At 29.4% G+C, this 22,598-nt stretch overlaps 4 protein-coding genes across 8 annotated transcripts; 3 read left to right on the forward strand and 1 right to left on the reverse strand.

The window, feature by feature from the left end:
- Positions 1 to 805: 805 nt before the first annotated feature.
- LOC141535789 (uncharacterized) lies at positions 806 to 12,156 on the forward strand. Of its 2 annotated transcripts, none has more exons than XM_074255902.1 (22): positions 806 to 1,491; positions 2,916 to 3,363; positions 3,984 to 4,233; positions 4,404 to 4,629; positions 4,754 to 4,907; positions 5,014 to 5,140; positions 5,196 to 5,396; positions 6,034 to 6,368; positions 6,517 to 6,799; positions 6,875 to 6,989; positions 7,110 to 7,224; positions 7,331 to 7,459; positions 7,735 to 8,085; positions 8,187 to 8,357; positions 9,420 to 9,575; positions 9,829 to 9,936; positions 10,091 to 10,427; positions 10,664 to 10,802; positions 10,880 to 11,095; positions 11,168 to 11,312; positions 11,407 to 11,510; positions 11,591 to 12,156. In XM_074255902.1, exons 1-22 carry the CDS (start codon positions 1,394 to 1,396, stop codon positions 11,661 to 11,663), a joined length of 4,281 nt encoding a protein of 1,426 aa, XP_074112003.1. In that variant the 5' UTR covers positions 806 to 1,393; the 3' UTR covers positions 11,664 to 12,156. The 2 variants fall into 2 exon arrangements, with proteins under 2 accessions (XP_074112003.1, XP_074112004.1); XM_074255903.1 differs by having other exon boundaries at positions 807 to 1,491; positions 2,916 to 3,309.
- A 49-nt stretch (positions 12,157 to 12,205) lies between these two features.
- LOC141535791 (ionotropic receptor 21a-like) lies at positions 12,206 to 16,335 on the reverse strand. Of its 3 annotated transcripts, none has more exons than XM_074255905.1 (9): positions 16,035 to 16,335; positions 15,630 to 15,829; positions 15,401 to 15,499; positions 14,747 to 15,150; positions 14,479 to 14,619; positions 14,222 to 14,420; positions 13,929 to 14,133; positions 13,458 to 13,801; positions 12,206 to 12,308 (listed from the first exon to the last, which is right to left on the reverse strand). In XM_074255905.1, exons 1-8 carry the CDS (start codon positions 16,314 to 16,316, stop codon positions 13,499 to 13,501), a joined length of 1,833 nt encoding a protein of 610 aa, XP_074112006.1. In that variant the 5' UTR covers positions 16,317 to 16,335; the 3' UTR covers positions 12,206 to 12,308; positions 13,458 to 13,498. The 3 variants fall into 3 exon arrangements, with proteins under 3 accessions (XP_074112006.1, XP_074112007.1, XP_074112005.1); XM_074255906.1 differs by having other exon boundaries at positions 12,219 to 12,305; XM_074255904.1 differs by having other exon boundaries at positions 12,270 to 13,801.
- Positions 16,336 to 17,782: 1,447 nt separating this feature from the next.
- Positions 17,783 to 19,803, forward strand: LOC141536190 (uncharacterized). 2 transcript variants are annotated; one of them, XM_074256529.1, is made up of 6 exons: positions 17,783 to 18,027; positions 18,180 to 18,305; positions 18,376 to 18,421; positions 18,644 to 19,164; positions 19,357 to 19,477; positions 19,561 to 19,803. In XM_074256529.1, exons 1-6 carry the CDS (start codon positions 17,888 to 17,890, stop codon positions 19,696 to 19,698), a joined length of 1,092 nt encoding a protein of 363 aa, XP_074112630.1. In that variant the 5' UTR covers positions 17,783 to 17,887; the 3' UTR covers positions 19,699 to 19,803. The 2 variants fall into 2 exon arrangements, with proteins under 2 accessions (XP_074112630.1, XP_074112629.1); XM_074256528.1 differs by having other exon boundaries at positions 17,784 to 18,027; positions 18,376 to 18,439.
- A 128-nt stretch (positions 19,804 to 19,931) lies between these two features.
- Positions 19,932 to 22,325, forward strand: LOC141536189 (NADH dehydrogenase [ubiquinone] flavoprotein 1, mitochondrial-like). The gene is made up of 6 exons (XM_074256526.1): positions 19,932 to 20,142; positions 20,321 to 20,388; positions 20,517 to 21,185; positions 21,373 to 21,605; positions 21,679 to 21,882; positions 21,942 to 22,325. Exons 1-6 carry the CDS (start codon positions 20,094 to 20,096, stop codon positions 22,126 to 22,128), a joined length of 1,410 nt encoding a protein of 469 aa, XP_074112627.1. The 5' UTR covers positions 19,932 to 20,093; the 3' UTR covers positions 22,129 to 22,325.
- Positions 22,326 to 22,598: the final 273 nt, after the last annotated feature.

The following is a 22,598-nucleotide window of genomic DNA, read 5'->3' on the forward strand; positions in this document are numbered from 1 at the left end:
TTTTTCAGAACAAATTTTTTTGTTAAATAAAATTAAAAAATGGTCAAGTGAAAGCTAACTTAAATATCATAAAATTAGGTCATGTCTATAATTGATAGTGTGAAAAAAATGGGCCTGTGAGTGAGTATTAACAAAATTTGTGGGAATCCGGTGACCTATATATATCCTAGAGAATAATTATATATAGATTGGCAGCGTTCCAATAATCCACACAGTTTAGGCTTTTAGTATGAGTAGAGCTTTCGTATTAGTTAGCTTCTATATATTATTATTAGTAGATGTGTGACGTGTGATATGTAATGTGTGCAATGGTCTGTAGTGTCTGAGATGCTGATGCGAGCTGGTAAGCTGTTGCCCGTAATAGCAACCCCCGTCAGTTAAACCACGCTTAACTTAGTTGATGGCGGGACACGCGGAATCACTCTTACATTATTGTCCTGTATTATATTGTGGATTATTATCATTATTATCACATTGCATATTTTGCTACATTTAGCTTTTGCAATCGGCTTTTAAAATTTTGTAATCTGCAACAAAAAAAAATATCTCGCTTGTGTAAAAAAGATAGCAAGTATTTAAAAATGAATTAAACTTGCTTGAAATTTGTTTTTTGTATCTTCTTAATATTAAATTATTCTTCTTTTAAGTATTATCATATTCTTCTTTCAATTTGTTTATGTTTTACACTGAAGCGACACTGTAAAAAAATTAATGTGAGATTATAAATTGAATTCAGTATAAATAAAGTGATTAAGATACTTTTAACAAGGTTTTTTTTTTTTTTTTTTTTTTTTTTTTTATTGTGACTTTAAGTGATTTCAAATTATGTTGGTGCGTTTATGAAAATTACGTAATCGATTTAATTTATCTTGAATTTAATGGTTGGATTAGTGCTCAAAAATACCCGCTTATAAATTACAATACCGATAATTATGTATGAAGAAAAAAAATTACTCGCGGAAGAATATAAAAATTCAAAGATTTAAAATGTAATAAATATTATTGAGTGATTTTATTTATTTATAGAAATAATTTAGAAGATAATAAATATATAATAATGCTGATAAATAAATTTATTAAAAAAAAAACATCCGGTTGATTGATAAATTGTTATGAAAATATTTCGACGAGTTAATTTAGCTTATGCGCGTGTTCAGAATGTCTCTCTGATAGATCTAAAGATAGACTTTGTTTTAACAAGGTGCGTCATAGAAAATAGAAAAGCCTGGGTTTAAGTCCTAAATCAATGGAGAGTTTTTTTATACTTACTGCTATTATTAAATATATTATTATTATTATTATTATTATTATTATTATTATTATTATTATTATCAGTAATAATAGTTGTAATTGTTACGGCCGTTGTTCAATGATAATTTGAGAACTTGACAAAATGCATCACACATTTGGGAGCGTGAAAGGAGACTCTTTGTGTCCACTTGGTTTTCATCCGCATGTACGATGGCCAACACGCTGCAAAAGATGCCTCAGGTTAATTATTTTATTAATAAATTATAATTGGTGATTATTTTAGTTTCTAAAAATAAATTATTAAGATTAATGTCATGGTGATTGATGTTGAAATAATTTTTTTTTAATAGGAAATTAATATTTAATAGAAATTAAATGCTTGAAGATAAGAAATAATTTTTTTCTGAATCTTAAAAAAAAATTTGAAGAAAAAAAAACGGATGACTTTTTGTTTAAGGTCAATTGAGTAATTAGATTATTATTCTAATGTATTATAAAAGATTGATAAATTACGGCTAATTAAAAAAAGTATTTATTTTAATAGAAAAATTACGAAATAAAATATTTCGTTAAAAAATTTTTCAAGTGTTTATTTGTAAATATTTACTTTTTCTCAGTAATTTAAACTGATAAAATTATTTCAATGTAGCTTGTATAATTTAAAAGTACTGGAAAAAATATACTTCAATCTTTGATAATAAAAATTTATATTAAAGATATATAAATTTACTTAATTTTCTTGTTTACCATTTACAAAGAAGAGATTAAAGAACTTTATAAATAATGAGAATTATTGTTATTGTTATTATCAAAAGAACTAGTCATATATGAATGTTAGGAAAATCGCTTTTATAATCATGAGAACTGTTCTATAATTTAATAACAAGACTCACTTTTTACTTGCTGTATATAGCGAGTTCTTTTATAATATACTGCCCAAATACTTTAAATATTTTTTCATCTTTTATTTCACAAAACAGGAATTCCGCTGTAGAAATATCTTCTTCATAATCTATTTATAAAAAAGAAAGTGATTAGAAAAAATTTTTTAATATTGTATTAATATAAATTAGCAACCTTGCAGTCACAATAAAAATACGACCGGAGGCAAAGTTTTCCTTATTCTTTTAATAATATAGATGTCAAATTTTTGGTAATTAAAAAAAATATTTCATGTCTTTTTTTTAAATTATAAAAATAGTTGTTTTTGACAAAGTCACGACGTGTTGACAATTACTAAAAAGTTTTTCATAACTTCTATTTTAATAATTGTCTCCACATACTATAAAACTATTTTTATCTTCATAATTTCTTTAACATCTCTTCCAATACTATATAAATTAGGCACTTGTCTTGATACATTGTAATTATAAATTAGACAACGGAGGTGTTTAGATAAATAATAACACGGTATTAAATTATTATCTTATTGTAGTGTTTCGTCACATTTATTATGAATTTATCAAGTACGTAGTAATAAACAGTAAAGGTCAAAAAGGTAGTAATAAACATCAAAAGTTTCTTCACTACTTAGCAAAGTCGTAATAAATTTATCATTTATCCAAATACCTGTGACTTTTTCTAATTATATGATTGTTTCCATAATTAAGAAAAAAAAAAAAAAAACCCCATGAATGGAAAATTAAATGCTATAATAATTCTAGGGACTACAAAGACCACTCAGGAAAAAGAACAAGTTTAAAAACAGACACAACATCATCAACACCAAGTTTGTCACGCTGGGAACCATCCTCAAATAGATCTAGTGAAAGTCCCGAGTCTAGAAGGACTTGGGCATCGACATCGAATCTAGTGAAGGATGAGAACCTGTCGAAGGCACCCAGCACAACATCATCAGTGTCTGCAGAATGGAATTCAACGATGGATCTTCCTAGTCTGGTCGAGTCTTCAAATTCCACCCGGGAATCTGATAAGCCATCATCAAGGCCCAAAAGCTTCACCTCACCCAAGGTTGACAGTTACACATTCAGGAGGCACTCTATCGACGAAACTGCGCTGCAGAATGATCGACAGCCAGCAAAGCTCCAGATCAAGCAGGTCATTAATAAGACTTGTAATAATTCTGAAAACGATGTTGAATTTATTATTCAGGTGTGTCTCGTTAGTATATTACTTACTTGCTGTTTGGGTTTCCAGTAGACGTAGATCCAATAGAAGTAGGTCCTTGATTGTATTTAGTAGTTCATTAAATATTTTTTTTTTCATGATGCTGAATGAAAATTTAATTAGCCGACATTTGAAAATTTTAATAATTTTTTTTATTGAAAAAATTTTTACTAAAAAATTTCACGTGTAGAAAATTTGAAAAATTAAACATGAAATTTTTTTACTTGTAATTTAATTGTTAAAATAAAATTAATAATTGATGAACAGTATTATTGATACTAAAGTTGGTCCACAACTGTCAATTTTATCTTGTTTTTATAACAAATCAATTGTAATAAAAAAAAAAAAATGATTTGAAAAATTTCTTTTTTAATTTTCACATGAATTTTTCTATTAAATATTTTTTCATAATAATTTTATTGCTATAAAATTATTAAAAAATTTCTAATGCCAGTCAACATAATTTTTTTTTTCTTTGATATTGTTATGACTATGATAAATGTTCATGATTAATGATTTGTGAGTTGTGAAGAAATGGTTTATGTTATGATTAAACTTTTAATTTTCAATAAAATAATAATGAGTATTGTTGTATTGATATCTAGGTGAGAAAAGCGGACTATAAAAAAGACGTAGAAAAAAAAGATAATAATAATCGTGAAATAAATGAATTGGAAAGTCTTAAGACTCAGCTGAGTGATATGAAGGCGCGTTGCGAGAGGGTTGAAAGGGAAAAAAGCGAAATACTTTTACGAAGACTTGCAACTATGGATTCAGTATCTGCTAAAACGCCTAAGAGTAGTGAAATGTCGAGGCTGCAAAAATCACTTAAAGAATTACAATCCAAGAACGAAGGTTTGAAATAGCTTATAAATTAAATATTTAATGTTTATTGAATTGTTAATAATGATGATAGTTTAAGAAAGGGAGAAGACAAGCCGTAAGGAAATTAAATAATGATGAAAAATATTTAAAAATAATAAATTATCCTTTAATATTTAATGTTTTTTTTTTTTTTTATGTAGCCTTGAACGAGGAAAAGATGACTCTCCTTGCACGGTTGAAAAATCTTGAAAAAGATACTGAGTCGAAAGGCGGGAAGAGTGAGCGAGAAAAGGCCGTTGAGGAGCTCAAGTCGAAGCTCAAGGCCGCAGAAACTCTTTGCGAGACTCTTATGGATGAGAATGAGGACATGAAGAAAGAAATACGGGAATTGGAAGAGGAAATTTATGAGATGCAGGATAACTTTAGGTTATTTTTATACTTTTAGTTGTTTAAGCCATTTTATTAATATTATTATTTATCGCCTGCGGTAAATCATTTTAAGTAATTACTTTCATTTTTTAACATTAACTCACTGCTATTAATATTGCAGGGAGGAGCAAGCTGATGAGTACGGCGAGTTAAAGAAGAGTGTCGACCAGGCGAACAAAAACTGCCGAATTCTTTCCTTCAAATTACGAAAGATGGAACGAAAGACTGAACAGTTAGAGGCTGAAAAAAGTGAATTAGAAAACAAACACGAAGAGGTATTATAGTTTCTTTCTTTTTTTTTTTTTTTATTTAATTCATTGTTTTTACTTTACCACCGTCACTAATTAGTCACTGATATTAATCTTTCAAGTTTCATTTCAGATAAAAAAAGTTGAAGAAGTCCTCAAAAAACTTGGAACTGAGTTTAAAACTCGAGGCTCCAAATTCAATGACCATCCATCTAAAGTACAGTTAAGAAAGATGTTAGAGGATGTAGAAAAAGAACTCGGTAATTTATTTGTAATTAGTTTTAAAAACATAAATTCATTTCTTCATTTCTTCAGGTGAAGTATACACTGTTTTTGGGGACATTATTAATCTTTGTATTGATTCGCCCGCTGCTAGGGGGCAAGACAGTTCGCTTAAGTTTGACAAACTTGCCAAAGAAAACGAATTGCTTCAGCAGAAATTCGACAATGCGATGCGCGATTTGGCAAAAGAAAGAGAAGCCAATAAATCGGATATCAAAAGCGACCCGCAAAATTGTAAGTTTTTTTTTTTAGTTTATAAAAAAAAAAAGCTGGGGTTTCTTTTTTTTTTTAGAGGATATTCTGTTTTATGTTTTTTATTGATATTTAAATATTACAAAACATTAATAAAATTAAAAAAAACTGCAGACCAAAGTGGGGACTGATGAAAAAATGGTACATTCTGGTGTGCAGGATTTCGATCCTTCCAGTAACCAGAAATGGAAAAAAATTAATAGTCCTTAAAGAGGAAGGATTCAGTTACCGCACTACGAGATATTTTAAAGAAAAAAAAATTTTTTCACAAAACGGCGATGGTTTGAAAAATATGTTTTGTTTTTTTTCATGTTTTTCTGCCGTTCGGAATTTTTTAAAAATATAAAAAAATTTTTTTTTCAAAAACGCTTTGTAGTGCGATACTGTAAAGTATAAAAGAACTCTGTGTAAAATTTCAAGTGAATCGGTTGAGTAAAACTCGAGATATCATGCACACCGTTTTCAAAAAAGTAATTCCGAGAAAAACGCGCTTAAAGTTTGAGAACTCAGCCGGAATCGTTTAACTAAATTAGCTGTAATTCTGAAAATAATTAAAATTACGAAAAATCCTTTCAGGAACATATTCTTACCCCCTTAATGAAATTTAATGTATTTTTAGTGAGAAAAAAATTAAATGAATCTACAGCTGCCAGAGAGTCAGACCGCAAAATTTGGGAATCAGAAAAATCAAAATTACAAGAAGAAAAAGAGAAATTAAAATCAAAATTACTATCACTGTCTGCTGAAAAGCTTAAGGTTTATAATGAAGTTTTACAGTTGAAAAAGGATTTAGAAACAGCAATGTCATCGGAGAAAAATAACGCTAAGATGGAAGTAACTGTAAATGAATTAAGAAAAGAATTAAATGCCGAGAGAGAACGATGTAAGAAGTTACAAGACGATTTAACAATGTCCACTGAAAAAGAAAGTAGAATGTTAAAGAATGCTGCCAAAGTAATTTATTATCATTATTATTATTACTATTTTGAATATATAATCAAATGAGTATTAAAAAAATTATTCAAATTTTTTTTTTAGTATTATTTAAGAGCTTTTTTTTTTTTTATTGACCTTTAAATTTTGTTTTTTATTTTTAATTCAGTTGGAGCAATCAAAGTCATTAGTTGAAAGTGAATTGAAGAAATTGAAAACGGAATTTGAGGGCATTAAGTCATCAACTTCGATGAAAGTGGCCAAAGCGACCGCTGAGCTAGCGGAAGTTAAAAAAGAAAGAGACAAATTGAAGGCTCAGATTGAAGAAGATAGACTGGCTAAAGATACAGAACTCATCAATTTGAAGAAAAAATTAGCAGCCTTAGAAAAAGCAGGAGCTAGTGCCAAAAAAATGGCCGATCTTAAGCAAACTTACACTGAAAAAATTACAAGTTTGTTAAATTTTTGGTTTTTAATTTTTTAAATTTGCTGTATTGTAATTTAATTATTTGCTTTTCGACTTCTAGTTTTAGAAGAAGAGATAAAAAAAGGTCAGGAGTTGTTTGACGGTCTGCATACAAAACATGCAGCTTTGCAGGATGCTAAACGACAGTTGGAGAATCAAGTTGAGATTTTAAATAGGTAAAATAAATTATTAAAAATTATACTGTCGGCAAAAGTTCAGTAAACTTTAACATTTTTTTTTTTTTTTTTTTTTTGATAAAATTGAAAGAAGAATTAAGTTTTTATTTTTATTGATAGTCATATAGGAGATTATAAAAATCAATTAGAAAATACGGAAGAACGTGTTCGATATCTTGAAGAAGCTAATCGGCTTAAAGAAATTACTTGGAAAAAAGAAATATCACGATTGGAGGTACGCAATTAAGTGTATAGTATAAAAAATAATATTTATGGATTGGTTTGATAGCCAATTAATTTAAAAATGATAAATAATTGTAATTGTTTGAATGGGATTTAAGGAAATGCTGAGAGAACGTGAGAGATCCTCAACGGTTAATGGACAATTAGAAGAATCTAAGGAAGAAATTAGTCGTATTGTTAAAGAAAATGAATCATTGAGAATTCAATTAGAGGATATGAGAAAAATGGTTTGCATTTATGTTTATAGTTATACATTGTTAGGAGGATTTGCTAACTATTAATAATTTAATTTATTTAAAGACAATATTTAAAGACAGATAAATTATTAAATTTATTAAAATTTAATAAATATTTTTAAACATTGCATTTAATAAATAATTTCTTAACTGCTAATAAAATTTATTAAATCTAAACAAATCCTTCTATCAGTATAATAATAAAAACAATGAGTTTTATTAATAGGCTGATGATGTAATAATATATAAGTTTAATATAATTTCAGAACGATGACTTGACAAGTAAATTAAACGATTACAATGCTGTGAATAAGTTCCAACGAAATTTATCAGCCGACACTTCGGCGTTGGACAACGAGTTACGAAAGACCAAGAGTTTGCTCGCCGACGCTGAGAAGGCGAGAAAGACGGATCTTGCTCAGTGTAAACTGCGTTATGAACAGAGAATAAAGGCAATAAATGATGAAATACAGTCAATTCAAAATCAATTGTCGCGTTATAAACGCGAGAGAGACACTTATAAGCATATGATGGAGGGCGCCCAGAAGACTATTGCCGAGCTCAAGGCGACTCGTCAGCGAAGACCCTCTACTACGTCAACTGGAAAATCAGATGAGGTCACTTCCCTCTGTGTCATTCTCTATTTATTGTTAAGCCTTTTATTTATAAATAAATGTTTAATTATCGCATTTCAAGTTTTATTATTTATGATCGACAGGACGAAGAGTCTACCGGTACAAACGTTTCTACACTGGAGCAACAGATCAGTATGATGGAAGATGAGCTATCAGAAAGTAAATTGGAAGCTTCTAAGCTCAAGACTGAATTAGTGTCTGAACGATCTGGCTGGCAGATTAAATTGTCTGAAATGCAGTCAAGAATAAATGAGGTAGTATTATTACTTATTCTTCATCTTGTTAGAATTATTTATCATTTTTCCTGGCTTTATATGCATGGAAATATATAATGCAATACACTTTTGAGTAGGAGAGATTTAAGTATTGACACAAATCTTACATCACAGCGTTGAAAAAAAAAATCTGTTATAAAAAAGTAGTCGAGTATATATAAAAACAATTTCAAGTTTTTTTTTTCATATTAATTGATTACTGAAATGAATGAATCGAAAAAAAATTTTTTTTGTGCCTTACTATTACAGCATTTTTTCTCTTTTTTTTTTTAGTAGCTTTCATAGAAATCTATTCATTGGTTCTCATGACGGAACTTTTCAAAAATTTTGATACATCTTGTCTCAGTTCATCAAACTAATTTAGAAAATACATATGGCTCAAAAATCGCAGCGCTTTGAATTTTTCAGAGATTTTAGAGGACACTTGGAGATTGAAAAATTACCGACGATATCCTTTGTTCATCCATTTTATCCAAAGTTATATCAAGTTATCCAAATATCCTTAATTATGCGAATTTTTGTCGTTTTTTCAGTCAAAGTTTTCAATTAAAAAAAAATTTTTTTGACAAAAGCTATTCACAGTATCTTACAGAGAATATTCTGTAGTTTTCAAAACCGTCCTTTGATTTTCTATACGATCATTATTTCCGGAGTTATTGATTGTTAAAGTGAAAAAGTACTTTTTTGCTTTGACTGACGATAACTCCGCGGTAAATTATCGTACAGGCTTTTTGATTACGTCAAATTGAAGGGCATTAAATTTTCTAAAAAGACTTTTCAGCGAAACAATGGAAAAAAATTTTTTAAAGTCCGTAGACATTTTTTAAGACGAGAAAAAATTTGTAAAATTTTTTTTTTGTAGTTTTCTTAAGATTTCTCTTGCTACTTTTTTTTTTTTAAAGATGTATAGCATGAAAATAAAAAATAAAATATCTGAAGCGTGTTATAAAATACTTTATCTTTGTTGTAATAAGTATTGCGTATTACTTAGATATTTTAATATGACAAAAGACAAAATAAAAAAAATATGTTGAATTACAGCTGGAGGAGGAGCGGATTTTAGCAAGCGGTCGAACTAAAATTCCAGGTTTAAAGGCACGCATTGAGCTTGCCTGGCAGAAAGAAAGAGAAGAACAGCAGAGGCTATTACAAGAGACCGCAACGCTTGCTAGGGATTTACGCCAGACATTGTACGAGGTAAGTAACAAGTAACGTGTACTGAGGTTTGTTAAAACAACAAAAAGAACAGTAACAACAAAAGCAACAGTAATAACTACGGTAACAACTACAACAGGAGTAATAATAAAAGTATAAATAGTTGTACTATCTTATTCTTATTGAACCTTTTATTTCTTCTATTTCATTTATTTATTTTATAGTATTGTGTATTAAGATTGCGGTTATATGTCTGTATGTGGGCGTGCATTTATCAACTCGTCTCTCGTTAAAGGTCGAGCGGGAGCGTGACAAGGAGCGTCTGGAGAACAAGCGTCGCCAGGACCAGATGAAGAAGATATTCGATGAGGAGAAGGAGGAAAATAAGAAGAAATTGATCGAAGTTAGTCTGTTTGTTGGTTTATTCGTTAGTTAGTTAGTTAGTAACTTATATTTATTACTATTTTTATTGGTTATCGAGCATTATCAATCAATTGATTTAAAGCTTACAGAATTGTAATTATTGTGTCAGTTTTAACGTTTATTTACTACTATAGTTACAATGTGACCTTCTGGAGTTGAGAGATGCCCACGCGAAGCTGAGGACAAGTAACGAGAAAATGAGACGCGAAAAGGAGAGACACGAGAAAGAAAGAGAGGAATTTAAGGACTTGATTATGAGTAAAAGACGTATGGAGCAAATAGAGGCCAGAAATATTAATATTTTGCTGAGCCAGGTCGATGATTTGATGAAGTTATTCCCGGAGTTGAGTAACAAGGTTGATTCTCCCGGTAAAACTCCAGATAATTACACTCCGACGCCTCCGAGAAGAACCAAGGGACCAAAGTCACGGGAATCTTCGCCCATGCTAGAGTCTAGGGAAGATTTAAAAGGTTTTTTTATATTTTTAATTACACTACACATAGTTTGAATAATTTTTAAATAAATTTTAAAAATAATAGTACTATCACAGAATCAATTACAAATAATTTAATGGACAAATATGACGGAAAAAATTTATAGAACCAACAAACTATTAAAAACTCCTCCAAAAACTTGAAATAAAAAATTGACTACTAAAAAATCAAAAAGTTTAATAAGTTTGATGAATGAATGAAATTTTTTACAGCGACAATCAACTTGAGTGGAAAGACAGAAAAACTTGAGTACACGATTAGTAAATTAATGGAAGTAGCCAAAGAATTACAAGAATCAAAGAAGGTATTGGCTAGAAGTGATGTTTCATCGAAGAAAAAACTTACAAAGAGGTATTAATTATTTATTTATTCCATTGGTAGGATTCTTGGTAAATGATAAGCTTGTAAATATGTGAATTAAATTTTAGGTCTAGCTCTATTGATGAAGACAGTGGACGAGGGTCTTCGACATCGGCTCGCTCCAAACCGAGTCTCAAGCGTAAGAGTTTATCTTTAGAGCAGACCTCTGGAAAGAACGATCAATCGATTTGGGGAACTGATAGCAATATTTCGAGCATACAGTCCTTAGACTCTGAAGTTGATACAAGACATTTCAGTCTTCAAAGAGATTCTAGTGTAGACAGGTAAATATATATTCTGTTTTTTTAGCGATATTTTAAGAATAATATCATTAATAAAATTCTATATTTTTACAGCCGGCTGTCTGGAGGCTCGACGAAGAGCGAAATGATTCAGCGGGATAAGAAGTACAACAAAAATCTTATGAGAAAAATAACGAGTAAATTAACAAAGTCTGCGAGTGTTGACGATCCTAATAGTTCTTTTGATTTTTCTATACAGGTAATTGATAAAATAATTACCTAAAATTATTAATATAATTTTTAAATAATCATAAATTATAAAAAAAATTAAATAATTGATTTTTTTTTTTTAGACTTCGGGATCAGAAGCAAGTATAGATGACACTAAAGTAGAGAAGAAAAATTTAAAGAAAAAATTAAGTGCCATGTTTAAGCGCAGTTCTTCCAAAAGCAACGGGTAAGATTGTAAATTTAATTTAATATGGATTTTTATGTGCAATAAATTTATTGAGAAAATATTTATTTGCTTGTTCAAAGACTGGATAAAAAATCCAGTTCGGAGGACACGAGCAGGCCTGCTTCTAGAGCCTCCAATGTATCAAAGAGATGAAGAGATATTGTAAATACATATGATGAAAAACTAAACTGAATCCCGGATATTCAGCGTAGCATTTACCTTGCAGCTGGCTATTATTACGGATGCCTTTGTTTGTTATCTGCACTTCTACTTGTTACAAGTAGCCAAAAAAGTGCTTCAGTTGTTATTATTCTTATTGTAATAATAAAAAGTCAAAAAAAAAAAAAACTTACCGATGATGATGATAATTGAAAGTGAAATGTAGACTCGGTAATTGCTGTCACACGCACATATATTTATAAATACAGCTCTTTTAAAATCTTTGATGCATCTTTCATTACTTTCCCAGTAGTTTTATGAGAATTGTGACAAGGACATCAAACGATGAGGAATCATTGTGGTTTTATTTATAAAAATAACACATGTATCAAGTGCGTGTGAATCCAGGTGACTAACTCAACACTTTAAGGTCTACTAAAATAATTGGAATACTAAGTAAATTATTTGAATAAATAAATAAATAAAAGATGCGTTTATTATTTCTTACCTGGCATGTTTTGCCTTTTTTTATGTCGTACTGTAGTAATAAACTTCCTTTCTTATTTTTATTTTATATTATATACACATAAATATTATAACATTTAAGTATAGGTAAATTTATTTAAACTTTAGTTGCTGCTAAAATTAAATAAATGTCATCTTTACGATTATTTTTAGCTATTTATTTTGATTTATATAAATATTATTAATTCTAAATATCTTAGAAGATTATTTATATGGATATTATTATTTTATTTGCCTTTTTGTAATTGTCATTCGACACATCTGCTGATGCGCATCAAGTCTCAGTGTAATTATAGGTGAAATAATAGAAAGTTTACAATCTAAGATTGTTTTTTAAATGTTATAATTTATAGTACAGTGAAATTAACTAAGCTAAACTCTTTTTGTAGATAAATCTAATTATTTAACTATCCGTTAGTTTAAATTTGAAAGTTACTAATTTTTATTGGTATTTAAGAATCAGTAATTTGCAAATTAATAAAAATAACAGGATACGCCGAGAGTTGATAATTTTTATTTAATTAATTAAAGTTAAGAACAATAAAATTTTTCTCGATGCTTCGATTGTTAGATAATTTATCGATAAAACATATTTACGTTCGTAAAAATTTACTAGGAGCTCTTTTATTAACTATTAAATTTAATTTTACTTGTAGAATTTTTTTAAAATTGCATAAACTGATGATTAAAATAATTTTAAGGCGTTGCTGTAAATTCCAGAATTTAAAAATATCAAATAAAAAAATGTATGTCTATTTCTAAAATTAAATTCAAAAAATAAAAAAAAAAAGTAAATTGAGATAAGAACAGGAATAATTTCTTTGTAAAAAGTAATGACAGTATGACGGCATAAAAGGTTAACGGTAAACCACATTCTCAATTTTCTAGTAATAAGATGAAAAGTTATTTAAATCTTCCCACAATATCTAACATAAGATTTATTTAAAACATAAATAAATAGATAGATAATAGAAGAATGTATTGACAAGTAATAAAAATATGAACTATTATAAAATACATAAATAATAAAAACTAGCAACCTTGCAGTCACTGTGTGGCTGCCGTAACTTGTGAACGATAAATAAATAAAATTTTGCTTTATTTAATAATGACTTTTGTTAAATTGCACTGTACTTTCTTAAATATTGACGTTTTTAAAGATATAAGCTCATCCCGATGTTACAGTCATCAAGAACAAAATTCCTGGACACAAAATTTTTCTTATTCTCTTAATAATATAGATAAAAAATAAAAAAACATTACCAGTCCATTTGATTGCTCGCTGATGAAATAAAAAATATTATTTAAATGCTACCTCGTATGAATCTCCGAGGTCTCGGAGAGCAGTTTGAATTTTCGATATCCCAAGGCTGGTTTGGAACTGTCAGGAAACTCATACGCGGCGTGGTAGCAAGTGACGTAAAAGTTGTTCCAGCGTCAGCAACAGTGTGCTTTTTTTTTAAGCGTTTCAGACAGCACTCAATTCCGAGGACTAGACTAGCAATAAGGATCCCTGCACCGAGAACGAGGAACATGCCTTCGGTGTCATCTAAAGCTAGTGGTCTTTCTTCTATAATAACTTTTCGTCGCTTGTAATCCTCGGAAATCTAATTATAAATAATAAATTATAAATGTGATAAGTCAATTATTGCATGACTGTTTTAAAATAATATTTTTATTAATAATAATAATAATAATAATAATAATAATAATAATAATAATAATAATAATAACTGGTAGACGAGTTCCTTCGGCCGTTCTCTGAAGATCCCACTCAACATCCCGGATTATTTTCTGAGTCAAACCAGATTGTCGGGCTCGCATTATTACTGTATCAAAAGTCTGAGTGTATATCGAGTCCTTGGGTAATACCAAAGTAACTCCAAAGTTAGTGAAACATTCCTTGGTGATATGCATAGTTGATCGCCTCGTCGACCAGCTGCAATAAAAACATGCCCAATTACTATCGAATATAACCGTTACAATTAATATTTACAGCCTAACTCTCTCTTTTTAATTATAATTACCTGGGAGTATAATCGGACTGAACAAGATACTCGAGAGCTATTTTTGATCCAAGAAATGTGTAAGACCAAAAAAAAGAACTGCTTGCATTTCTAACTCCTTCTTCAATTGTTGGTACATACTCCAGAGATTTCAATAATTTAACAGCTACCGGATCATCAATTGTGCTCCAATTGAACCATTTTTCCCAGCCGTCATGATCTAAGTAATAATTAAAACGAGTAATTGGTTAATTTTGAAAGTACAAGGCTTTAGTTACCCAAAGTTGCGACATCGTAACCTTCATCCAGAAGCTGATCGATAGTGTCTATTGATTCTGGAAACATCGGTACTGTAATAAAAGCTATAATTGACCCAGTGTAACAAGACGTTATAATTATTGTAAAGGCCCAGTAGAAACCTGAAATTAAACATTCAATTATTAATTTCTTAAGTCAACAATTTAAAATTAACAGATCATTCTGGTTTTATATTTAAAAAAATTTTTTTGCTTTTACACAAAAATAAAAAAATAAAAAAAGTGGTACCGATAAGAAGCGCTGTTGAATTTTTGGCAAATCCATCAACAGTCAAAGGATCTTTGACAGCAAAACTATTAGTAAATGTACTGAAGACAAACCAGAACATGTGTATAAGTCTTCCAGGTCTCGTTATCAAAGAACTCAAACTGTAATCAGTGTTCATTGTCAATGGGATAATGGCAATAAAGTAAACAATGCATATGAGAACCCAGACGCCGGGTTGAAAAGGTCCCATGACGGCTCGATACTTGGGTAATGCCAGTGACGATGAAGAAATAAATGCAGCGCAATCCTCCATATGAGACGCGGATGTATCCAAGACTGACGTAATATTGGTTGTTTTGTAAATTCCACCGGCTGCTACAGATGCTTTTCCGGTGATAACATCCGTAGTCGCAGCGTAAATTGGACTAGACGTAATAAATACTATTTAATTGATCAGTTGATAAATATTGATTTATGGATGTAATATGCTGTATGTTAATACTAAGTAAAGGGAAAAATATATATATATATATATATATATATATATATATATATATATATATATATATATATATATATATATATATATATTATATAATAATAAAACTAGTACTATTAAGATGATAGATTAATCAAGTAACGCAATATCGTAACATAATGTATGTAAATGCAAACCTGTTAATCGTAACGGGATCACGGAAGTCAGCGGTAAAATTTAGAGTTTTACTAAGCAATTTTACAATACGTATGTCTATTCCATCCCAATCGATTCCGCTGATAGTTATGAAATTTCAAAATCAATATGACATTTGTTAATAATAGAATTACAGACGGTGATTCAATAGTCTTATCCTACAAGTAATAAAGAAGCTTGTGTGTAGTTGATTGATGATAAATAACTTACGTTCTAATGGCAAAAGGAGATTGGTGGGCGGTCGCAATGAGTAATCTGTGGCCCTTGAAACCTCCAGTTAGTTTCTCGGGAAAGAGATCGATTGCCTTTTGTGTCGAATGATCTCTAATCCAAGAAGTCAACAGAGTTGGATAACTTGCACCACTTCCGTCGGCATACAGCTTATGGGTATACAGCAAATAAGAACCTGGCTACTTAAATAAATACTATAATTAAATTTAATTTACATAATTATTGTTCTTTTTATTATTTAGCACTAGCAACCTTGCAGTCACTATGTGATTGCCGTTACTTGTGAACTATAAATAAATAAAATTTTGATTTATTAAATAATTACTTTTGTTAAATTGCATTTTACTTTTTTAAATTTTGACGTTTTTAAAGATATAAGATTACCTCAGTTCTTTCACTCATAGTGTGGGATATAATCAACAAATTGATGTAGGACCTTGACGGAAAACTCTTCAAAAATTCTTTCACGGTCCATGGTGTCGATTGCGATACAACAACTACTTTTTTATTATTTTGTCTCGACAAGGTATTTTGCAAACTGTAAATGTTGTTCAAAAAAAGAAGATAGTTGTAGCACTTGAATTGTAACTTGTCCGATGACTCGCTCTGGGAGTTATTGAAGTCTCTCCTGATGAATGACACGCTTGATAATTCTTCATTTAACATATTCAACAATCCTGGGTACTCGGTGTATATTTTATCGCCGTACATCATAATTACAGTGCAGCCATTAAAATATTTACGGAAGATATGCTTAAGAAGACGTCCTAGACTTTCTGTTCGTGCTGATGAGTCAGATAATTTTTTATTAAATACTTTTCTTCTATTATTATCTAACTGATCATTTGAATTCACGACTGCTGAGAGCATGATGATTAAAAAAAAAATTCGCATTGTTGATCGATGTATGACGGATTGACTGAAGGGTATAAACCGACAGCTCTGGTTTTATATACTTTGTACAGTTATTTAATATTTATTGGTTATCGAATTTAGAAGTAATTATTTGTAAATAATAAAAGCATATTACTTCTTTGTATTGTTCTTGATGTATAATCGGAGAAAAAAAAATTGTTGAGTAGCTTTTACCAAAAAATGAAAAATATTTTTTTTTAAATACCTGGTTAATGTAATTGTAAAAGTTTTGATACTTGAAATTCGACGATCCTTAACATTACTCACGCAATGATGCGTAAAATATCCGAGTAATGAAGTGAGAACTGCAATAAAAATTTTATAGCCTTTTTTTCCAATAATAAAAACCTCAATGTGAAATCCATTTACGTAAATACAGTTTTCTGAATAAGAAACTTTTATTCTGTGATGATTGTATAAGGTATCAGCCTAGCTTTAAGACTTTTTAAACGATACCAAATCCGATTAGTTTCATGTAACCTACTATTAAGATGTTTGCTGAAAATTTCATAAAAAATAGTTAAGTTATTTATTTTTATACATATTACTTGTTAATAAAAATTAAATTAGTTGACATCTGAAAATTTTTATTATTTTTTTTGTTGAAAAAATTATCACAAAAAAATTAAAAGAAAAACTTTCACTTGTAAAAGATTTAAAAAATTATACGTGCAATTTTTTCAAAGTTAATTTTTTTTTAATAATAATTTACTTGCTATAAAATTTAAAAAAAATTTTTAATGTCTGTCAACTTCAGTGTCATTGATAATTTTAAGAATTGAATAACATAAAAATTACGGCAAAAAAGAAATGATAAAAATAATTGACACGTAGAAATTTAAAAAAGGAAAAAATGCAATTTTTTAAAAATAAATTTTTAGGACAAATTTTTTTCTTAAAAAAAATTAAAACATTGTCAAGATAGCTACCTTAAATATCATTATAATCTTAGAATAAACCTTTTCATTAATTCAAAATTTTTTTTCATAAATATTTTTTGTGATAATACTTGAAGCTACGTTGAAGATGTCCGCAATCGCAATCAAATAATTTTTTAACGCTGTAATGAAAAAAAAGAAAATATCTAGAATCTGTAAAATAAACCTACTGCAGCGCCACACGGTAGAATACCGGCACTAAAAATCGTGACAGATGGCGCCACTTGCTTACTTCACATTCAAAAACATGTGCGACCCCGTGTTTACATTTTAAGTCATACAATTTAATTTTCATTTAACCTTACTACTAAATGCTGAACATAATTATGTAAATTGTTTATTATTTTTGAATCATTAAAAAAAAAAAAAATAAATAAATAAAAAATGTTTGAGGGAGACTTCTGCCCTTGCAATTCACCAGATCTTTGGAAAGAATCACTAGACTATGAAGATCTTGCTGAAACTCAAGCTTTAGAGGATATAATGCAAGAGAATTCAGATGATGATTCGGCGGAAGAGACAAGGTTTTCATTTATTTATTTATTTATTTATATATTTAGTCAAGTTTTTTTATAAAAAAAAAATTCCACTTCTGATTCTATATTTTTTTATCAAAAATTACATTAGCACTGTTTTGACTGTCATCTAAAGTAAAATATATATTTATATTTTTTAGGGATGATTCATTTGATGACAGTGATGCTACAAAAGGAGGTAACGATGATGATGTGATACCTAATTCTCACAATAACTCTAAAACTACATCTCCGAGCAAATCAACGAGTCCGTCGACCAGTTTCAGGTACAAATATTAATTTTTATTATTAAATTTATCTTTATTATAAAAATCTTTATTCAAAAATAATTTTTAGAATTCAGCCAGTAGATCCGGTTAAAGTTGAATGTAAAATCTCCCAGGTACAAAATAATAATAATGTAAGGCTATAAAAATATGAAACTGAAGTTAGCCGACAGCTGTCAATTTTTAGAAATTTTTTTTACTAAATAAAATAAAACAAAAATTAAAAAAAAAAAAATTTTAATTACAAAAATTGAATTATTAAAAAAATTCTAAAATTTGACAACTTCTGAGTCTTTATTGTGGACACTATTCAAATAAATTGAATTGATGATTTGCAGGTGCTTAGACAAGAACATGCTAGCCGTGACAGAGCTAGTAATTATAAGAATAAATACATTATTTCTGAATCAAGTGAATCAGATAGTGATACAATTAGTTCTAAAAAACCATTGCAAGTTCCAGTTGTAAAAAATGAAGCGAATTCTCAAATAATTTTGAATAGTTCAGATAGTGAAAATGATGGTTTTAATAAAGCATCAACTCGTTCAGCCAAAAGTCAATCTTTAAAAGATAAAAAAAATCTTGAACATAATAGTGATGCTGATGATAGTTCAGATGATAGTTTTAATGAAGCACAAACTCTTTCAGCCAAAAATGCTAGTGAGTCTTTAAGAGATAAAGAAAATCTTAAAAATAATAGTCCTCTTGATAATAAACCTTCCGTCTCAAAGCTCGTTGGCCAAACTGCCTCATCTTCAAATGATATTCAAATCAACGATGCACATTTAGAGGATGAGATAAAACAATGGTTGGAAAAAAATGAAAATGAAGCTGAATGGGCGAAAGCTAGACCTGATTTGTAAGATAAAATTTTTTTACTCGCGAGATTAAAAATAAAGGACATGTCTATTTACACGTAAAAAATTTCTAAATGTAAAGGCATTTACATTCACGCAACGTGGACTTATCAGGACTTTTTTACTTGTGAATAGACACTTCTAATAATTAATAGATTGAGAAGTCTAATAGCAAATACTTTAAATTATTTTAGACACGGAAAATACTATAGAGATTGGGAAGAAATTTGTATGTTATATTATTTATTAAAAACTAACACAATGGATAAATGGAACTCTGAAAAAAATTGGGACCTCATGAAAATTACTTATCAGGTAATCTTATTCTGATTTTAATTAAATTAAAATAATTTTTTCGGTTCGTTGGAATACGTTATTGATCATTGCTTTCATTGCAGTTTTTACTACACCGATCCAGTAAATCCTTGGTTCAACACTTTCAGATCGGACTCCAAAATAAACTAAAGAAATTCCAAATACCAGATAAAGTCATTGAAATAATTAAAAGTAATAGTCGGCTGGTTAAAAATCGATAAGTTTATTATAATTTATATTTTCTAAATTCGTAAATATTTTTTTTTCAACGTAAAAGTTCATTTTTTAAATTTAAATAGTATAAAATAAAATTTAGTATTAAATGATTCACTATGTTAAATATTTTTTTTTTTTAAATAAATTTTTGTAAGATAAAATAATTAATTTTTGTAAGTATTTAAAAATTAATAATATCCATTAATTTAATGATTATTTTTAAATAACATTTCTTGATCTTGCGCTTTGACGTGATGTGTATACATCTATAATAATTTGCGCAGTATACAGAGAGATATTATAGCGTTTACGTAGCGAAAGAGAAGGGGCTATTGTATCGTCAACCAGTATGAACTGAATGCAATAAGTCGCAATCCTGCAAGCCAGTGAATTTATCGAAATGGCAGGTGTAATAAGTCGCTGTTCTCAGATTCCAAAAAACCAATTAGGTGAGTTTAAATTATTTTGTCTTGATTAATTCTTCCTAAAATGATTTCAAAATATTTTAAAAAATTACCAAACAATTTACTTTAACGAGACATACAATCTGTCATTTAATACAAAATATTTGTAAGTTCACTATTAAATTTACCCTGAGGCAATAATTGACCAAAAATTTTTTTCCAGGTTTTCTTGGTGCCCTTGTGAGCAATCAACAGCTAAGGAATTTCGCAGATGCTGCACCAGAAGGAAAGGTAATTAACTTTTACTAAAAAACAAATTCTCAAGTTATTGCGCAAGTTGTGCAATAATGACTTTTGTTATAAAAAATAAAAAGTGACAGCTGTCATCTTCATCTGATGGATTAAAAAATTTTTCCCAGAAATTCGGAGGTCCGCTGCAAGACCAGGACAGAATATTTACCAACTTATACGGCAGGCATGACTGGAGATTGAAGGGGTCACTGAAGAGAGGCGACTGGTTCAAAACAAAGGAAATTCTTGGCAAAGGATCCGACTGGATCATCAACGAAATAAAAGTATCCGGCTTGAGAGGTCGAGGAGGCGCCGGATTTCCTTCAGGAATGAAGTGGTCATTTATGAACAAGCCTTCGGACGGCAGGCCCAAGTATTTAGTGGTAAATGCTGACGAAGGAGAGCCAGGAACATGCAAGGACAGGGAAATTATGCGACATGACCCGCATAAGCTGGTTGAAGGTTGTTTGATTGCTGGTCGCGCGATGGGAGCTTGTGCTGCGTACATTTACATCAGAGGAGAATTCTACAATGAAGCTTCGAACATGCAAGTTGCTATTGCTGAAACTTACCAGGCAGGATTGATAGGAAAGAACGCGTGTGGTTCTGGTTATGATTTTGATGTCTTCGTACAACGGGGAGCTGGCGCTTATATTTGTGGCGAAGAAACCGCTTTGATTGAGTCGTTGGAAGGCAAGCAAGGCAAGCCAAGATTGAAGCCGCCTTTCCCAGCTGATGTTGGTCTCTTTGGATGTCCTACCACCGTGACTAACGTTGAAACTGTTGCAGTTGCACCTGTATGTATTTAAAAAAATTGACAGTTTTTTAATAGATTTATTATGAGTTTAAAAAAAATTTTTGACCGTCTAATTATTTATAAATAACGGATTAAAGTTCAACAATTTATGAAAAAGTATATATCTACGGAGTCGGATAGAAACAACTACCTTAAGTAATTAATTTTGATGTTGAAATTATTTCTAGACTATTTGCCGTCGTGGAGGATCTTGGTTTGCTTCTTTTGGTCGCGCAAGAAATCATGGAACGAAGTTATTTAATATTTCTGGTCATGTTAACAATCCCTGTACTGTAGAAGAAGAAATGTCGGTTCCTCTGAAGGATTTGATTGAAAGGCATGCAGGTGGTGTCATTGGAGGATGGGATAATTTGCTAGGAGTCATTCCTGGTGGATCATCAACACCTATTATTCCTAAGAAGTAATATTAATATTAAAATTATTTTTTATGAATAATAAATTGAAGATATATTTATTATTAAAATTTATTTCAGTGTGTGTGATACCGTCCTCATGGACTTTGACGACCTGGTCAGGGTGCAAAGCTCCTTTGGTACTGCAGCTGTTATAGTAATGAACAAACAAACTGATGTGATCAAGGCGATTGCTCGGCTTATCAGCTTCTATAAACATGAGTCTTGTGGCCAATGTACTCCTTGCCGTGAAGGAATTTCCTGGATGAACAAAATAATGGATCGGTAAGTTTATTTTGGTGGAAATATTTGTTTGCGTTTGTACAACTGGTTTAATTTTATAGATTTGTCCAAGGAAACGCAGAGGTGCATGAAATTGATATGTTATGGGAACTCACAAAGCAAATTGAATTACACACAATTTGTGCTCTTGCTGATGGTGCTGCTTGGCCAGTTCAAGGACTCATTCGACACTTCAGACCTGTAATTGAAGAGAGGATGCTTAAACATAAAGCGTCTGTTACTAATTAAAGTTTAAGTTTAGAAAATTAGGTATTTATTTGAAGAATCTCAGTATACTTTTTGTATGGAATATTTTTACACAGTATTTTCATACTGCTTCTGTTATGATTATGATATTTAATAATAAAGTAACAGATAGTAGGCAAATGGTGAAGACGTAATAATTTTTATTAATTCTGTACAAAAATAAAGAATCTAATTATTAATTTCTTGTAAGAAATCGCTCAATTTTAATTTACACTTTTTAGATCTTTTATTTTTTAAGAAAAAATTATTTTAATTGGCAAAATAAATTTTTTATTTTTAAATTATAAAATTTTTTTTATAAGATTTTAATAACAAATCAATTACAATAAAAAAATGTTTCTAAAAATTTTCACTTGTAATTTTTATTAATTTTCACATGTGGAATTTTTTAATTAAATTTTTTTTATAATAATTGCATTATTATAAAATTTTCAAATAATTTTAAAATGTCT

Source organism: Cotesia typhae, unplaced genomic scaffold (genome assembly GCF_013202065.1).
Source record: "Cotesia typhae breed Kobodo isofemale line unplaced genomic scaffold, CoteBio_Ctyphae scaffold_152, whole genome shotgun sequence".
Classification (NCBI taxonomy): domain Eukaryota; kingdom Metazoa; phylum Arthropoda; class Insecta; order Hymenoptera; family Braconidae; genus Cotesia; species Cotesia typhae.

Excerpts from the sequence above, each read along its gene's own strand:
- LOC141535789 (XM_074255902.1), top strand. The coding sequence starts at position 1,394 with ATGCATCACACATTTGGGAGCGTGAAAGGAGACTCTTTGTGTCCACTT. Across the intron at positions 6,369-6,516 it reads TGTTAAAGAATGCTGCCAAA|TTGGAGCAATCAAAGTCATT; the intron begins GTAATTTATTAT and ends TTTTTAATTCAG. Across the intron at positions 7,225-7,330 it reads AAGAAATATCACGATTGGAG|GAAATGCTGAGAGAACGTGA; the intron begins GTACGCAATTAA and ends ATGGGATTTAAG.
- LOC141535791 (XM_074255905.1), bottom strand. The coding sequence starts at position 16,316 with ATGTTAAATGAAGAATTATCAAGCGTGTCATTCATCAGGAGAGACTTC. Across the intron at positions 14,620-14,746 it reads TTCAACAGCGCTTCTTATCG|GTTTCTACTGGGCCTTTACA; the intron begins GTACCACTTTTT and ends GTTTAATTTCAG. Across the intron at positions 13,802-13,928 it reads CCGAAGGAACTCGTCTACCA|ATTTCCGAGGATTACAAGCG; the intron begins GTTATTATTATT and ends ATTTATAATTAG.
- LOC141536190 (XM_074256528.1), top strand. The coding sequence starts at position 17,888 with ATGTTTGAGGGAGACTTCTGCCCTTGCAATTCACCAGATCTTTGGAAA. Across the intron at positions 18,028-18,179 it reads GATTCGGCGGAAGAGACAAG|GGATGATTCATTTGATGACA; the intron begins GTTTTCATTTAT and ends TATATTTTTTAG. Across the intron at positions 19,165-19,356 it reads GCGAAAGCTAGACCTGATTT|ACACGGAAAATACTATAGAG; the intron begins GTAAGATAAAAT and ends AAATTATTTTAG.
- LOC141536189 (XM_074256526.1), top strand. The coding sequence starts at position 20,094 with ATGGCAGGTGTAATAAGTCGCTGTTCTCAGATTCCAAAAAACCAATTA. Across the intron at positions 21,186-21,372 it reads AAACTGTTGCAGTTGCACCT|ACTATTTGCCGTCGTGGAGG; the intron begins GTATGTATTTAA and ends AATTATTTCTAG. Across the intron at positions 21,883-21,941 it reads ATGAACAAAATAATGGATCG|ATTTGTCCAAGGAAACGCAG; the intron begins GTAAGTTTATTT and ends TTAATTTTATAG.